Source organism: Rhinolophus sinicus, chromosome 3 (assembly GCF_057876585.1).
Source record: "Rhinolophus sinicus isolate RSI-liver-muscle chromosome 3, RSI-T2T, whole genome shotgun sequence".
Lineage (NCBI taxonomy): Eukaryota > Metazoa > Chordata > Mammalia > Chiroptera > Rhinolophidae > Rhinolophus > Rhinolophus sinicus.
In genome coordinates this window covers 157,082,220-157,099,989 of record NC_142503.1, presented here as the reverse complement: position 1 = coordinate 157,099,989, position 17,770 = coordinate 157,082,220, and the positions used below count along the sequence as shown (strand labels likewise).

The 17,770-nt window shown below is 53.0% G+C and overlaps 1 protein-coding gene across 15 annotated transcripts in view; it reads left to right on the top strand.

Moving 5' to 3' along the window:
- MEGF11 (multiple EGF like domains 11) overlaps nt 1–17,770 on the top strand; it is a 368,267-nt gene that overhangs the window by 346,319 nt on the left and 4,178 nt on the right. For 5 of the 15 annotated variants that reach the window (XM_088797313.1, XM_074327538.2, XM_088797311.1 and 2 more), the window contains 9 exons: nt 1,210–1,338; nt 2,346–2,474; nt 2,974–3,102; nt 3,627–3,755; nt 4,533–4,769; nt 6,566–6,684; nt 8,505–8,571; nt 9,209–9,310; nt 11,808–11,864. In XM_088797313.1, the coding sequence (XP_088653439.1) occupies nt 1,210–1,338; nt 2,346–2,474; nt 2,974–3,102; nt 3,627–3,755; nt 4,533–4,769; nt 6,566–6,684; nt 8,505–8,571; nt 9,209–9,310; nt 11,808–11,864 (1,098 nt within the window). Of the gene's footprint in view, nt 1–1,209; nt 1,339–2,345; nt 2,475–2,973; nt 3,103–3,626; nt 3,756–4,532; nt 4,770–6,565; nt 6,685–8,504; nt 8,572–8,787; nt 8,922–9,208; nt 9,311–11,807; nt 11,865–12,081; nt 12,219–17,770 lie in introns of those variants that run through there. The other 10 variants (XM_074327539.2, XR_016020868.1, XM_074327540.2 and 7 more) reach the window with 10 other exon arrangements.

Here is a 17,770-nt window from a genome sequence, read left to right as displayed (position 1 = left end):
CCCAGCTGTGCAGGAACCCAAGAAACGAAGTCTTGATCGCATGTGGTCAGAACCGCAGCTAAAACTCCAGATTCTACTCGGAAGAAAATTGATGTGGAAGGGACTAGCAGCCTCCTACAGAGGCATCTTGGGGAGGTGGCATTTAAGATGCATCTTGTAGGCAGGGTAGGATTTCCACAGCTGGACATGAGGGTCACGGAAATCCTGGAGGAGAACAGCTGGAGCAGACACAGAAGAGGAGAGGCATGGGCTGTATTTGGAAAGTGGCTAATGTGTCTGGGTGAGGGAGGTCAGGTGCTGATCTGTAGGGTCCAGATTGTATCCAGGGGAATGGGGAGTCACTGCGGCAGTCTGAGCAGGCACAGGGCGCTTTAGAGAGCTCAAGTTGTAGGAAGACAGTAGAGGGTGAATTGCAGGGGGAAATCAGAGGTAGGTGCTCAGTTACCACGCAGACCGAGTCCTGAAGGAGCTTGCAGACTAGTTGAGGAAACCAGCCCTTCCTCCAGGGACCAAGGAGTGACTCGTCCAGGAGGGGCTGAGACCCAAATCCTACAAGTGACTCAAAGTGGAAACGGGAGCTCGGTAAAGGAGACGGCTCTGTGGACACGCTCTGTGGACCAGGGGACCCTCTTGAGGAGGTGGCTGAGCTGAGGCATGAGGAACAGGTCAGACTTGGAGACAGAGGAAATAAATAGCTGGACACGGGTAGACATTCAGGGCCAGTTCTCCAATAGTCTGACTGCAGACAGACCTACCACCTGCATTTATCCCTCTCCTTCCGGCTACATTCCCCGCCCTCACAGCAATGGGATCAGTGCTGCTGGCGGGGTGCGGTCCTGGGAAACGGAAGGCTGCACAGCAGTGCCTGAGCTTGGGACCCAGTGCAGCGGGGGGTTCCCAGCCTCTCCACTTGCGTCTGTGAGACCTAAGTCAAGTGATTCTACCCCATGTACCTCAACCTGCTCCAGGCAGAGGGGTCATTAACAGAGCCTCACGAAGAATGAAGCTGTGGGCATAAGAGGGAAACTCATTCGTGAGCAAATGGAGACGGGAGATGGGGGTGCTGAGGTGGGCAGTTCCCACCTGGATCTGTGACCCCAAGGCGACCGTGGCTGTGGCCTGGGAACCTCTGGGGCTGCAGCTATGGGTGGGTGGTGGTCTAAGGATTACAGGTGAGAGGGCAGGTGCCAGGCTGTCCTGTGTCCACAGTGTGTGCTGGAGGGCACTTTGGGCAGGATTGTGCCCAGCTCTGCTCCTGTGCCAATAACGGGACCTGCAGCCCCATCGACGGCTCCTGCCAGTGCTTCCCCGGATGGATTGGCAAGGATTGCTCCCAGGGTAAGCTGCTGCCCCCTGGAAGTGACCCTCACCTGAGGTCAGACCTCGAAACACCCCATTCCTTGCCCAGAATCTCTCTGCCCCTGGTGCCTCCACCTGCCAGGGCTAAAGTCTCCTTCTGCAGATAGGAATGTCCACCTGAGTCCCACCTGGCTCTCTCGCTGACATGATGAGTTAGGATTGATCGCTGGCATTAAGTGCTGGTATTACAGGTAGTGACGTTTTAGTAGTACCACAAATGCTATTAATACTGAGAATTAATACTCCACCAGCAGCTGAGCAAGGATGGGGAGGGAGAGGGGGCAGGGACGGGCATGCTGGAGTTTGGGAGTAGGAAAGTGAGGCCAGGGCAGCCACCTCAAAGGAGAGTGTCCATTGGGCAGCCCACGTGAGTGACGGGCTGGGCATCATAAGCCTCCATGTGGTATTGTAGGGGCTGTCCGTGTAAGGTGTACCCAATCTGGTACGGCGTTAACAGGGGTCTCCTAATCTAAGGGCAGAGACCCGGCCAGCACCCCTCAGGGAGGTCCCAGTTAGATGGTCTGGCCTGAGGCAATTTCCGTTCTGATGGCGGAGACATAGCTGCCAACCTCAGAGCTCACCAGACATAGCTGCCAACCTCAGAGCTCACCAGCCAAGAGTCCCTACCGTGGGAAAGTTCCCGCCCTCATGGGGAAGTGAGCACACACCGCAGTCACACAGTAAACTGCAGTGTTTAGTTCACCACACACACCCACACTCCAAATCAGTCAGTCCTGAGAGCGAAGGTTCAGAGCCCTGAGCTGGGAGAGTGGGCAGAGTCTGGGCGGAATGGGAATCATGGGTGACCGGGCCGAGAGGTGAATGGAGGAAGCTTGGGGACAATTCTGTTATGCCCCATGGAAGCCAGGAAATGCCACCTGGGTGCATCATGGCACCTTGGCTGACATGCACCCCCCTTTCCGTTCCCTCTCTTTCCGTCTGCTCTTCTGCCTTGCCCTCACCCTCTGCATCCTATCCACTCCCAGCTTGCCCACCTGGGTTCTGGGGCCCTGCCTGCTTCCACACTTGCAGCTGCCACAACGGGGCGAGCTGCAGCGCTGAGGACGGGGCCTGCCACTGCACCCCTGGCTGGACAGGACTCTTCTGCACGCAGCGTAAGCCCCGCCTCCCGGCCTCCCAGCTGTTCTGCATCCGGTGCTGCAGCCTGCTGGCTGCCTGGGGTATCGTCTTGGCCTGCAGGGAGGGAGGGAGGAGGCGGGCCCCAGCGCCGGGAGCCCTCCCACCCCCAGGACTGGGGAGCCTGGCTGCATTTAGGGCTTGATGGGCCCAAAGTCCTGGAAGGTCTGGGCTGTAAGGTACCCTACCCATCATCAAGGCCAGACCCTTTTTGGACAGTAGGGCCCAGAATGATGAGGAGTGGTCTGTGGCCAGAAAGCCAGGTGACCCCATTCCAGGGCACCCCATTCCAAAGCCTGATTCCAAGGCACCTTTGTCCAAAAGACTCCCCACCTCTACCCCCTCATTGTGAGGGTTCAGAGTGTGGAGATGGCTCGGTACATGGTCTCACTAGTCCTCACCTGTGCTCAGAGGTGGCAGAAGACAGGTTTGGTCCCAGCTGCACCTCCGCAGTGGCCCCCATCGTTTCTTCTCCAGGCTGTCCAGCAGCTTTTTATGGCAAGGACTGTGGGCGCGTTTGCCAGTGTCAGAATGGCGCCAGCTGTGACCACATCAGTGGCAAGTGCACCTGCCGCACAGGCTTCACCGGGCGACACTGTGAGCAGAGTAAGCTGTCCCAACCCATGACCCTAGGTGTCGCTGCCAGGCCTCAGCCGCCCGCAGGGGAAGACTCCCCCTTCAAGGTCCACCCATTTGGGGCTCTGCAAACCTGCTCCCTTGGCTTCTGGAGCAACTCCCAAGGGAAAGGCTGAAGGCCGTGCCTACGGTGCTGGTTGAAGTTTCTTCCTCCACTTGGGTGGAGGTGGGGGAATGTGGAGGCACAGCAGAGGCCTGAGCGGGTAATGAGGGAGACAGGTGTTATTTGATTCTTCTTTGAAGCCCCTAGGACACCCAGCTCTGGGCCCAGCATGTGGAGGATGCTGCAGAAATGTGTCAAGTGAGGAAGCGGGTGGCTGTCCCCTCACTCAGGGCTAGAGAAGCTCTCTATTCCCAAGTATCAAATAAAAGCAGGGAAATAGGCTTCCCTGTGAGGCAGAGCTGGCTCATAGGCACAGGTGCCCACACATGGGCTGGGAGGGGTTAGTATGGCTGCGTCTCACTGTCTGTCCCAACTCTTCTGTGTTCCACAGGATGCGCTCCAGGAACCTTCGGCTATGGGTGTCAGCAGCTATGTGAGTGCCTGAACAATGCCACCTGTGACCACGTCACCGGCACCTGTTATTGCAGCTCTGGATTCAAAGGAATCAGGTGTGACCAAGGTAATACAGAGGGCAGAGTGCCCAGGCAGGCTATGGAAAGAGCCCCATGGAGGCAGAATCTAGGGAGATTCCAACGGGAACAACTGGATTGTATAAGGACACTGTGACTTTATTCACATTTGGGAGGAACGCAGGAGTGGGGTGCGCTGCGGAGTGGGGGGCGGAGGCTCCAGGTGCTGGAGAGGCAGATGGAGCAGGCAGCCTGTCACGGTTTCCCTGTGTCACTCTTGGCAGGCTTCCCGTGAGCCAAGCAAGGGTAACCACAAGCTCGTGCTGTGGACAGGTCAGCAGGCCGTCTGAGGAGCTGCCGAATTCTGGTTCTGCCAAGCTGCTAGGTGTCCTTGGGCAGGCCATTTCCTTTTCCTGGGCCTGTTACTGCACATGCAGAGTGGGAAGAGGAGATTAATCCTTGTCTCCCACCACAGCACAACTCAGGGACTCAGTTTCTTCATTTATGAAAGAGAATGAATTAAATAGTCCTTATTTCATAGAGCTGCTGGGAAGATTAAATGAGTTAAAATCTGTAACTCGTTTTTAGAACAGGATGAAGTAAACATTACCTTGTTTCCCACCAACGATCATATTTGTTCCTTGGGAGTTCCCTAGGAACAAAGGTGGGGGGCTCGCCCCCTTTAGGCAGTTGAAGCAACAGGCACAGTGAGGCCTGGGACCCCAGGGATTGAAGCCTAGGTCTCCTAACGTCAGAGGAGCCTCGGCCTGGCACGGGAAGGGCAAGGAGGCCTGCCCGGCTCAGGCCAGCCCTCCCTCCCCCCGCAGCTGCCCTCATGATGGAGGAGCTGAACCCCTACACCAAGATCAGCCCAGCGCTGGGTACAGAGCGGCACTCGGTTGGTGCCGTCACAGGCATCGTCCTCCTGTTGTTCCTCATTCTGGTGCTGCTGGGCCTGTTCGCCTGGCGCAGGCGGCGGCAGAAAGAGAAGGGCCGTGACCTGGCTCCCCGCGTCTCCTACACATCTGCCATGAGGATGACCAGCACGGACTACTCCCTCTCAGGTAAGGGCTACGGCCCCAGCGTCCCCCCACGCCCCCTCCACACACACACAACCCAGGAAGAGTCGCACTGTATCCTGGGGAACACCCGAGTTTACTGCCCAAGGTGGGGAGGTCGTGCCTGCAGGGCTGGCGGCTGGGGCTGGATGCTCAGACTCCCCTAGAGAGAATGGGAGTGGAGAGCAGGAGCCCACTTGGGAAAGGTAGATGGGGTTCCCTGCGGTGTCATTTCTTGGGCCCCCAGCAATGAGTGCCTATTAGGAGCCTTCTTCCAATTCCCTAGAGCTTTCCATTCCTCCGCACGGGAGCACCCGTACTAAGCAGTAACTTTCCTAAACCCTCCCAGGGAGTCTTTCCCCAGCCTGATGCCTGTGATACCTCAGGAAACTGGCCTTGGGGCCCAGTGTAAGACCCTGTCCCAGTGTTGCTTGCTTGGGTGAAGGCCTCAGAGTACCCCCCTTCCCAGTTCCCAGAGTTAGGAGGGCCCCATTAGTACGATGGAGGGGATGGTGCCTGATTTGGGGGACATGTGACAGTGTGGGCAATGTCCCTTTGGCAAGGCCTGCTGGGACCCAGTCTGTCCACAAATGTGGTCACAACTCCAGTGGGAGTCTGTGTGGAGTGAGGGTAGGGCTATTGGGCTGGATCCTTCCTCTCCGAGCCCTCGCCTGGTGCCTTAGAAATAAGGCTTTTGCTTCTTATTTAAACAGAAGAGGTCAACATGCTCTGAAGTTGCCCATAGCCCAGGGCCCCAGAAGGCCGGGCCTGTCTGGGTGAGCACTCGGGTGACAGCTCCCTCCAGCTGGCTCCAGAGCAGCCTCCTACACCTGTGCTTACGAACCAACATCACATCAGCCCATTCCTGCTCCCGTGTTGCCCCGAAAATCAGACCCAGCCGGACCATAAGCTCTAATGCGTCTTTTGGAGCAAAAATTAATATAAGACCCGGTATTATATTATATTATTATATTATATTATATTATATTATATTATATTATATTATATTATATTATATTATATTATAATATTATACCGGGTCATATATTACAGTAAAATAAGACCGGGTCTTACATTAATTTTTGCTCCAAAAGACGCCATTAGATTGTCTGGCTGGGTCTTGTTTTCGGGGCAACACAGTAGGCGCTGCAGGATCCACAGAGGCAGCCGACACGCAGGCCTGGCCTTGAGTCCCTGGCCTGTATGGCCTGTCTACCACCCCCCTCCAGTTTCAGCCAAAACAATATCCTCTGATGAAAGCCCAGGCCCATAGAGAAGATTTGGGGATTTTCTTCTATGACTATAATAAGCAAGCGTGGCCGGGTTTTCCCGTGCCTTCCACTGGAATTCCCCAGCCCTGTTGAGAGGTCCTGGAATACACAGGGCAGGAGGGCAGGACTGGGGCCAAGAGGAGTGGGTTCTCTTTATGGCCTCACTACTGGGATCTGACCCTGGGGAAAGGCAGGGGAGGCTCAGCACAGATAAGCAGTGACTCAGGGACACCTGAGGCTGTCAAAGCCAACACTCCCCGCTCATCCACGCTTCAGCTGCTGGTGCCACCCTCCACACTGGCAAAACTAACCTGCATCCTGAGTGCTGCGGGGAGGGCCACCCCAAGGGAAGGGGCAAATCAGGCTCCACGAATTTCTGTGGTACTGGATGTCAGGAATCGGGGGATGGGGGACTTGGCTGTCTCATTTTACAGAGCACTCTCATGGCTGCCCAGGCCAAGCATTAGTATTGGGGCATCTCGTGCCAGGGGCAAGAGTATGATGGTATGTGGCACCTTGTTCTCTTCCCAGATTTGTCTCAAAGTAGCAGCTATGCCCAGTGCTTTTCCAATTCCAGCTACCACGCACTGGCGTGCGGGGGGCCTGCCACCAGCCAGGCCAGCAATCTGGACAGGAACAGCCCCACGAAGGTACCGGGCCCCCGACTCCCCAACCCCTACCCACTGTCCTCCCATTCGGCCTTCGCCTCTGCCCAGGAAGGACCTGTACACACCCACAGCCATTTGTTGTCATCAGAACCAGCGCAAGGGACATGGAACCCAGACGTCAGCTAGAGCCAGTGTTCTTGTTGACAGCGAGTCCTAGGGGCCTCCCCTCACAGCTGCCAGCAAACCCTGGGCTGGTGGCAAGATGTCTTCTTCCAGGCCCTGAGGCAAGGATGTCTCAGAACACACATGTAGTGAGCCCCACACGTGTAGAGAGGCCCCACAGCGGGCAGAGTGGGAGGTTCAGAAATGAGGAAGAGCCTTAAGGACCACAAGGTCTGACGGGTTCATGTGCACACACCTCCTGACACCCAAGCATGTGCGCACGCGTACACACACACACACACACACACACACACACACACACACACACACACACAGAGCAGGACCAGACTCCTGGCTTCCTAACACCCATCCTGGACCGGGCACATGGACAGGAGCAGTTTTCATACTTCAGGCCTCAGCCCTAGAGCTCCGGGAAACCTTTCTCCCTGTCGGCCCCACAGAAAGTGTCCCTCAGCCAGCCCACAGACCATAGCTGCTGCCACAGCACTGGTGGCAGTGCCGCCTGAACCCCCTAACAATAACACAGACCCGGTACAGCTCCCAGGGCAGCCACTGTCAAGCCAGCATCCCAAGGCCACTCCCTTCAGGAGCGCTCAGCCTCCAATTTCCTATGAAATGCGAGGGCTGCATCAGGACCCTGGGGGCCCCTATGCAAGGCCTGTAGCCATCAGCCCCACACACAGCCCTGTCGCTTTACCCCCTCTTCCAGCGTATCTCCTCAGCTCAGACCCCATTCCTAGCTTCAGCATGAGGCTTGTCTGAGGAGCTGAGGCTGAGGGAGGAGGCCCTTGATTAACTAGAGCCACATGGTTAAGGCCGTAGCAGGTTCAAGACAAAGGATGCCAGGGATGCAGGATGCCATCATTCTTGGTCCCATTCTAACAGGAAAGTGCCAGCCACCCTCCTTCGGTAAGGAGCTGGAGTGATGCATAGTAGCTCACTTGGTGACCCTCTGACTCAGCTCAGCCCAGGGGCCCCAAGTGGCTCAGTGTGGTCAGGGACTCCTCAGCCTGGCACAGTCAGGGCACATGTAACAAAAGCAGACAGCTGTGATGGCATGGGAAGGACATGGGTCTGGACACTGAGACCTGAGTTGACCCAGCTCTGCCACTGACTCCTTGTATAACCAAAAGCAGGGCCCACGAGTAGGACTCAGGTCCCCATCTGTGAAATGCAGACGACCAGCCTTGCCTCATACTGCTGAGAATGTAGGAAGAGGAGAGATTGTACCCTAAGTACACTTGGTCATCTGGAAGGGAGACGCACTCAGCCCAGATCAGGGGGCAGAGGTGACAGAGTGTGGCAGGCTTCGTAGCAGCGCAGGTACTTCAGAGCCCCCTCTCCTGCAGCTCAGCGCCCCCGGCTGACCCGCTCTCCCCGTCAGGACCAGCCGGCATGGCTCAGACCAGTTCCTGGCTCTCGGGAGCACCTGTGCCTGTCCTCCTTTGCCCGAGCCCGGGGAGCCTACGCTTCAGGCAGGCAGCTTAGATCAGGGCACACTCTGCCCCCGCTGGCCTCGGCCACAGCGTGCTGGCCTGTCCTAGAACACCTAGCTCTCCCTTCCCCTCAACCATCTAGGACTGAGGAGCGTCAGGATCCTCAGAGGGCGGGCGCATAAGGCTGGGCAGGGGCACCTTGGGGGCACTAGGCATTAACTGGCTCTCCTACTCTCCAAACAGCTCAGTACCAAGTCCCTTGACAGAGACACAACAGGCTGGACCCCCTACAGCTATGTGAACGTGTTAGGTCAGTAGTGGATTGAGTGTGGTTCCCCGCCATGATGTCGCACCCCGTTCAACTTCTTTACACTGAGAAGGGCCCTGTCCTAGCTCCAAAAGAGAGGAATAGATGAATTCTGAGCATGGTTTCCCCCAGGGAGAAGGGGGTGGGGAGGAAACCCAAGTCCCTGTTTCAGCTCTTCTAACCAAATGAAGCCCAGGACCCTCTTCATTCCTATACTAGGGGGTAGGGAGATGGCTCTGACCCAGGGACAAGGGAGACAGCCCAGGGCCCCAGATGTGGGGATTCCAGATGAAGGCAAAAGATGCACTCCCCATCTGGAAAAGGAACCCCTGCCTGACCCAGACCCTACCAAGGTACCCCTTTCAAGGTTTTCTTCCCTCTGCCCCGCTGGCCAGGTGGACACCAATTCCTATGGGACGTAGGGGTAGGGGGGAAGGGGTGAGGGGAAGCAAGGCCAATGGCCTCAGCTCTAGCAAAACCCCCAGGCCCTGCTGGCCCCAGCCCCTTTGGATGCTACACAACGAAGCCCTAATTCCTTCCGGCCGGTCCTACCCTGACCCTCACCCCTCAACCCCCACCCCCACTCCTGCCTCACCAGGCCCTGGGAATAATGGCTCATCCCTGTCATTCCTCTCACTAGACTCCCATTTCCAGATCAGTGCCCTGGAGGCCAGGTATCCGCCCGAGGACTTCTACATTGAACTTAGACACCTCAGCCGTCACGCTGAGCCACACTCACCAGGTTAGACACCCCCAGCCCTACCCTCCACCCTGGGCCCCTAAGGCTCTCAGACCAGTCTAGACCCAGCACTTGCCCTATCCCGTTTCTGCCCCTTGCCTGACTCACCCCCATTGGTTCCAGAACTTTCAATAGAAAGAGGAGTCCCGCTCCTTCCCGACATGATTAGTCACAGCGCAACCCCCTAACAAGTGCAACCCTTCTGCTCCCATCATGGTCAGTGGATGTGGACAATTTACAACTGGTATTAGGTGACCAGGACACAACATAACTGCATTCCCTGCAGTCCACAGAATACAGTCCCAAACCACTGAGAAAGGACCTGGGGATGGCAACGCCTCTGGGGTTCTCTGGGCCCTTGTGGGTGTGGATGATAAACAATGGTTCTCTGGCCAGAAAGCGCAATATCCCCCAGAGAGAGAGCCACCTGTGGCCCAGGCCAAACTCTCACTCATCCTAGGGATCTGGAGAGATTGGGGCAGGATGTGTCAGCAACATTCTCTGTGCTCATGTATCACGTTCAAACTTGGCGGCCTGGGCAAGATGGAAAAAGGAGACTTTGCAAGTCAGTCCTGCAATGGGAGGATGTGGGTAGGAGTTACAGAAGGAGGCTCCATAGTGAGTGCTATGAATGAACAGAGAATGCTACAAATAGCCCCTTTAGGGCAGGGTCTTAGCATATTAGACAACCTGGGCTCTAGCTGGTTTCTGGAACTCAAGTCTGGAGAGGCAGCTGTACCAACCCTTGTGGGTCCCTAGGTCCAATAATACTAACAAAAGTGAAGATTCTAAATTCATCTGCTGGTTGAGTAGGCATGGACGCAAAGACCCTGGGCCTGTACCCAGGAGGCTGTGCTCTTGGCTATGGGGTCCCTGGGCGGTATCCAGGGCATTCAATAACCCCACCAAATACAGCCCGCCACACACACACACACACACACACACACACACACACACACACACACACACACACACACTACCACCACCCTGTTATCTCTTTCCACATGGGGGTGTCCTCTGGGCTCAGCCCAGCTTTCTCCCTGTTCTGAGCTCTCCCTCTTCAACTAGTAGAGCCACAGCCACCAGTCACTTTCTGGCTTACACTCAGGCAGGCTGGTGGCCAATGGGAAAATACTTGGGGAGATCTGGGCTCTAGTTGCAACTCAACGTCTCGCTTGCTAGTGTGGTCTCAGGCAAGTCACTGCCCCTCTTTGGGCCTGTTTCCTGTTCTGTGAAAAGCGGAGGAGTTAACAGCCCAGCCTCCTTCCTGCAGGGAGGGCAAAGGAAGCCCTTGTCTGGTATGAAGTGCTGACCTGGTGCCAGGGACGCAGACTGTTGTGGTCGTGTTTCTAAAGGGCACAGGTACCTAGAGGCCCTTTAGAAAAAGAGCAAACTTGGGAAAAACTTAGACCTGGTTCTGCCCTATCACTCAGAAATGTGTGGAAGGCAGGCAGGCAGATAGAAGTAGACTCCTGTTAATTCTAACCTTGGGGACTCTGTGTGGGGAGGTACGGGAGGTACCTAAACAGCACTGTAGTGGTCACCAGTGTCAGAAACCGATGAGAGTCAAGCAGAGCCAAACTGTATTTTCGTAAGCACTTGCTTCAGGCCTTGCCCAGTATTGTGTCCTCAGTTAAAAGCTGAGAATAGAATGGCTTTGGCTCTGAGCCAATGTCATTACTGTCCCAACCTAAAAATGCTAGACAATTTCTTTTCTGGGATCTACAGCAGCTATGAACCTGAGCTTGGTCCCTGAACCTGTATGTCCTGCTTACGGGGGAGCTTAGGACCATCACTGTGGGAGCCTAGGATAAACTGTGAGCCAAAAGGGAGAAAAGAAATCCTTGGGATTGGAAAACATTGGTAATACTTTACAAAGACAGCTCTCAGTTAGGTGCCAATGGTCCACCCAAAGGAATGGGAATGACTGTACAGCCTATAAAGATTAACCAGCAGCCTCAGCCACCTGTCCACCTCCCTCTCTGGGTCCCATCGGTGGAGCTTGAGATCCAGGAGAGGAAAGGCAGGATCAGAGGTGAGAGGTAAGAAATAGTCTTTAACCCTATTCTAAATCCAACAGAACTAGGCTTTGGAATGGCATGTACCCTTCCCCCAAGCTAAGCACTGGCTCTGATTTATTCCTTATCCTGTACTTTTGCAGCCTGGAACTTCACCTATAGTGACTGCAGGTGGCATCAGAACTGCCTTTGATCACCTCCTGGAATGCATTCCCCTCAGAGTGAAGGCTACAGAGGAGGAAAGCTGCATAAGCCAGGGGGCGCTGTAGACCACCGTGAATGCTTATAAGCCCTTTAAGAATTCCTGTACGGTCAAAATGACTTAGGGTAGATTAAACCCAGAATAACTTTCTAGCACTAAAGAACTATTTATTTTCTGGGTAGGGGAGAAAGAAAAAGAAAAAAGATGAAGCGAGCAACACATGCAGTCTAAGTAAACCTCACTCACCCCCATATTTTTTTCTTCTACTCTCTACCTGCAGGAGCTTGTGGAATGGATAGACGTCAAAACACATACATTATGGACAAAGGCTTCAAAGGTAGAGTATCCAATCCTGACATCCCGTTAGAAAGGGCTTAGCAAGATAAAGAGTGTGGATCTGAAATGGCCAGGAATTCTACCAGAGAGAAACTGTGTATCTTTTCCCCACCCCCGTCTCCCACAAAAAGTTAAAAGACCACAGGACCTGGGGCTGCTGGGTAGCTCTGCCCAGGAGGAGCAATCATAATAATAATGGATTCATCTTTCGATTTCAGTTGCACCTGCTTAGCAAACACTGTGGGTTTTTTATAGATGCCAACTAAATGTCTTCGGAAATGGAGAACGTCATTATCCAACCAATTAGTACGAATTAAATTGATTTAAAAATCTGAAATAAAGTCAATCTACCTGCCCCAGAGGCCTCCTGTCATTGCACTGGTAGGAATGCCACCCTACACCTGCTGGCTTTCTAGGGCACAAAGAATGAAAATGATACCCTAATGTACGGCATTCACTCTCAAGAGAGCTCTGTCCCCTGAGCACAGGGAACCCAGGAATAATCCCAGCACATGGGAACTGCAAGTGCGATCATCCTTCTAGGAAGTGCACAGGTGAAGCCAAGATGAAAGTTCAGGTCCTGCCCCTGGGCTGAGGCCCTAAGTTTAAATGACAGAATGTGGGAAATAGGTGGCTTTGGAACTATGTCACTTATTACTCTGTCACTTATTAACTGTGACTTTAGACTGTGAGCTCTCCAAGGCCCACTTTCCTCATCTGCAAGGTTTGGGATAATTGTGCCTGTCCTATTATTGTCTAACAAGGTTGTCATAGGCATTCAATAAAATCACAGATGGGAAGTGTTTTTGCATATTGTAAAGGACTGTCCCTACGTAATAGGGCTGTCATTCTGTTCATTTTATCTGAGGTCTATTTAAGAGTCTCCCCCAAACTAAGGAATGACTGAAAGCAGAGGTCCCAATGGGTATCCTAAATGGAGCTGTGTGCCTGAATCTCCTGGAAAGCTTGATAAAAACACAGATTTTCACTCCCCATCTCCCCGAGATTCTTACACCGTAGACCTCGAGTGGGGCCCTAGAATGTGCATTTGTGCAGAGCACCTGAGGGTATCCATTGTAAGGTATCACCCACCTACCACTCAGAAAACTCTGGTCTACACTGACCCAGATTTCCTGGATTACTGTTCTGGTCTTTCCGACTCTACTTTGGACACATCCAAGACACAACCATCTAGTAACCAAGGAGAGCTGGTGGTCTACATCCCTCGGGGAGGTGGTTGTTAGAAATGGGGTGAAGTAGGGGCAGGTGATGGTCGTGAGAAGTATGTCCTGAGCAAGAGAACATGAAGGGCAAGTTTCCATCAGCACGCGTAGGATACGCACAGCTCAAGAGAACGATCTGAGGACCAGAGGTCACCCCAGGCTCCCAGCCAATCAAAGGACACTCCTCCCTTGCAAGCATCATTCTGGCAGTTTCCTGTGAGTTTTTACTTAAACTATCCAAATGAAGGCAAGCGCCATTACAGTAAGTAAGGCTAAATACAGAAAAAAACAGCACTCCTGTTTTAGTACTGTGACCTGGAGGCTCAGTTGCTTTCTCAGAGGCCTGAGGATTGGGCAGAAATACAGTTAAGGGCTTTTCTAGCTCTGAGAATATGCATGACTCAGTCGTGAATAAGCTGAGACAGGCACCGACACCTCAGTACATGAGCACACAACTTTCCCACGCACTTCGTCGTCCTGTGCCCTGTGAGAAGAGTAGCTACTCTCAGACTGGCAACCACAAATGTGAAAGCAAGCTCCAGAGAGCCCGTCTCCGCCTCAGCGCCATTCTCGTGGGCCCACACGGGTCCTGGGGCCTGAGTGCAGACTGTGTCGCCCCCGATTACAATCATCCGTTAGAAAAGAGGGCTGTGCAGGCAGACGTGACAGAAGGTGGCGGGGACCAACACATCAGAAGAATTCAAAATGAGGAAAATGGAATGTCACAGTTCACAACTTTACAGAAGCACTTATCAAAGACAAGAGTACACCCCACTAACTGGCGCAACTCCCACATAAATACTTAATAAACTAGTCTGTATCAGGAATGAAATTATTACCTAGAACTACGGAGCCGGATCAAATCACGAGTGCTACAAGTCAAGAGCCTAAGTGTTCTCTGAACGCAGTGGGAAAGGGCCCTGGCCTGGGGGTTACAAGATTTGGGTTCTAGTGTAGTTCTTGCTGTGTGCCCCCAACTAGGTCACAGCGTTGTTTTCTGGGTCTAGGTTTCTTCCTCTAGGACGGGGGTACTAGCACCATCTGAGGCCCTTCCCAGCTTGGACATTCTAAGTCATTACTTCACTCAATGCTTCCTCTTTTCCCTTACTTACTGAAGACCTCCCCTCACTTTCATCCTGGAGGTCATGAGACCACGCACATGGCTATGCTGACCTCATCTTACCCTTTAAACACCTTTGCCTCCCCTTCTTCTCCCCCTCAGCACAGTGATTCTAAAACAAACAGCCTCGTGTTCAGTTCCTTATATCTGTTAGCATTTCAAACTGCTGTAGAAGAAATCTTCCCCAATACTCTCTGTCAGCTTTAGGATCCTGGAATCCTGGATCTCACTGTTGCTTTCCCTTTCCCCACCTGTATGCTCCTTGGTAATCTAACCAAGTCTCTTCCTGTAGTGGCCTTGTGTCCACTGACATCCTGGAAACTTTCTCAGCTAACGTGGCTCTTCTGAGATCTCCCCATATCATAGGCTTGTCTCTCAAGAGAAGGATGCTAGCTTAGGACCCAGGAAGAGAGAAGGCAGTGTAGCCTTCTAATGAGTAGTAGTCAGCTGGGAGACAAGAGATGGATGTTCAGTGCCTGGGTTTTCCCCGACAGTGAAATACTGGTGTTAACTATATGCTAGTGTGAACCTGAGGCCTGGGTAAGTTCAGATCCCACTCACAAGGTGGCCTGGGAAAGTCACTTCCCCATCTGGATTTGCTGCTTCCTTTTATAAAATGAAGATGTTTCCATGAGCTCATTTTAGAGGCCCCTTCTGCCACTGATTACGGCTGTGTGACTTGACGAGAGCAAATGCCAGGGCATTATAGGGCCAAGCCTTCAGTACTGATACTAATGACAGGCCTCAGAGGAGTGACTCCCCAGAGCTCGCTGGATGCTTCCCCTCCCTTTGCAAAATGCCCTCAAGTCCAGGGACTGGCGTGGGGGGTAGAGCCATGGCGGTAGAGCGGAGCTCTACAATGAGGAAGTGTCTTAGAGCAGCTGGCTGTTCTTCCTCTCCACGCCCTCGCCCGCTCCGCCCTCCCTCTGGGCGGGCAGGTGGATGACTCAGCTGGAGAGAAAGAGTAGCTCCCTGGAGTGGAGTTTTCTGGCTCGCCTAGACCTTCCCCAAATTCCAGTTCTCAGAAAGAGACCAGATTATTCCGTAATTCAATAATTCAATACCTTCCGCCTCTCTCTCTCTCTCTCTCTCTCTCTCTCTCTGTCTCTCTCTGTCTCTCTCTGTCTCTCTCTCTCTCTCTCTCTCTCTCTCTCTGTCTCTCTCTCTCTCTCTCTCTCTCTCTCTCTCTCTCTCTCTCTCTCTCTCTCTCTCTCTCTCTCTCTCTCTCTCTCCATCCTTTGTCTTTGTTGCTGGCCCCTTTATGAAAGACACAGCTTCTCCCTGAGACTAATCCTCTCCCCCACAGTCCCAACTTCTCTTTCATCCATTTAAGTGCATCCCCTGCTGCAGAGCAAGCCATTTATTCCCCCAAAGGTGGCAGCAGCCCTGACTTTTCCGGTGGAAACGAGAAGGGCACTATTGGCGGGCTGAGGCTCTGAGGCCTTGAGCTATGGCTTCGAGGCTCTCCCAGGGTCGTAATGGAATTGGTCCTGGCACATCCACAGAAGCTCAAAAGCTTTGCCTTTCTCTCACCAGGGCTTGGTCGCACAGACAAAAGGTGTTCCTTGGTGAGTGAGGGGAAGCTGTTGCAGATACAGTTTACATTTCGAGACACAGGAAAGGAGCATGGGGAACAAGATGTGAGGGGAAAACACCTTGACTGGGTACCAGAGAAGACAGGGGCTGAGTCTTAACCAGGAGTACTTACTACCATTAAGCACATTTTATGAGCTTCAGTTTCCTCATTCCTAAAGCAGTAATACTAGTCCTTCCTGCCCAGCCTCCTTCACAGATGTCACAAGTTTCATGATCTAACCCGAAAGACTAGCTATGGGTGCCACACAAAGTGAGCTATCAGTGCTCCTTGAGTTTGAGAAAATATGCAACTGAGACAGCTGCCAATCAAAGTAAAAGGATGTGTCTGGGACGGAGGTGGAGAGAGGTGTTAGGACACTTCACTCAGGAGACGGCCCTTCTTCAAGCAATTCGTCCTCAGCTTCCAAACAAGCAGCTGAGTCATATTGCCTTACTCCCTGGCTGATTACGTTTGGAACACCCAAAGTGGGACCCGTGAGCCATGCTGCTAGGGTTCCTGGACTTAGCCCCACTCCCTTGTTTGAAGAAACAAAGTACTCACTAGAGGCAAATGTATGTGATGAGGCAGGTTATGACCCTGGCCCCAGGCAGGTTGGGTTATGCCACCTTTCCCCCACGTGAGCCTCACCAGCAGCTGGGACGAACTAGCCCCGCTTCAGCCCTTGCTCGGGCTGGCTGGGCCTGCTCATTATCGAGCAAGAATATATTCTCCTCTCCAGGGTTCTAGGCTACAACGAGGCCACAATCTAAGAGGGGACCAAACCAATATCCCTCTCCACTGGGGGCTAAGTTGTGATGGAAAGTGCTCGAGCCTGGTCTAGAGCTTGCGTTGCTACTGTTAAGCAGTGTGACTCTGGATGTCACTTCCCCACTCAAAGTTCGAGTTCCTCATAAGCAATGAAGGGGAAGGGGAGAATAATATTGCTCTACCTACACCACAGGGTGTTGTGAACACTTGAAGGAACTAATGAGTCAATGTACTTCTGTACAAGATTGAGGAAATGTTACCTGCTGAAACAGACATCAGTAACTCCACACTAATAAAAAAGTAAATACCCTCCCAACCAGTCACCTGTGAGGGGAGAAAAGCCTACTTGTGACTGACACACATGGAGTGTTCTGTTCTGCTCTCACTGGACCAAGGTACATCTAGCTACCCCCTGACTTACATTATCACTTTCACTTTTTTACATTTCCATTCATCTCACAAGTTGAAGGCAGGAAGCATAAATAGCAGCCCAAAATGTAATTCGCGGTGGTTCTAGTGAAAGAGCATCCAAGAATATCACCATCTGCTACCACTTGTAGAAATTTAGAGGGGAGAGGCCTCTTAGATCACTCCTGACTACCAAGCCCCTGCAACTCAGCACTTTTTTCTAACCTCCCTGGCTGGCAGAGCCTCACAGGCAGAGCTGCCAGATCACCTAGAGGAAGAGTAACGAAGTCCTGACTCACTTGGGACAATCTACAGAAGGCGGTGATCTTCTCCCAAAGGGGAATGGTGTCGGGGTTGAAGGAAGAGGGCTCCCCTTTCCTCCTGTGACTCCCAATCACAAAGAGAACTTTCTTCCTCCAGTGGAGCTACTTACTTCACATTTGGAAACTAGTTTGCATTCTTTTGTACCCTAACATACCCTGAAGTCTTGGTGACTTGGCATGCCTGAGAGGCAGCAGGAGAGGAAGCACGAGTTCTCCTCGTATCAGAAAGTTACTACTAAAATAGGTTGCATTTAGCATTCGCGAGAACTACGGTAAGTGATCCCAGAGGATACATTGCAGGCTTGCTAGAAAACAGGAATTTTCCAAAGGCTAGCTTGAGACGGAGGTGCTTTTGACAACTCTATTACACTTCCATCTGCCCCACCTCTAATCACGAGCTTCTCGAGCAGGGATGCCGCCAGTTTGCTGCTGTTAGTTGCCAAATTGCTGACACCTGTACCAACACACACACCTACTTCTGGTAGCAAA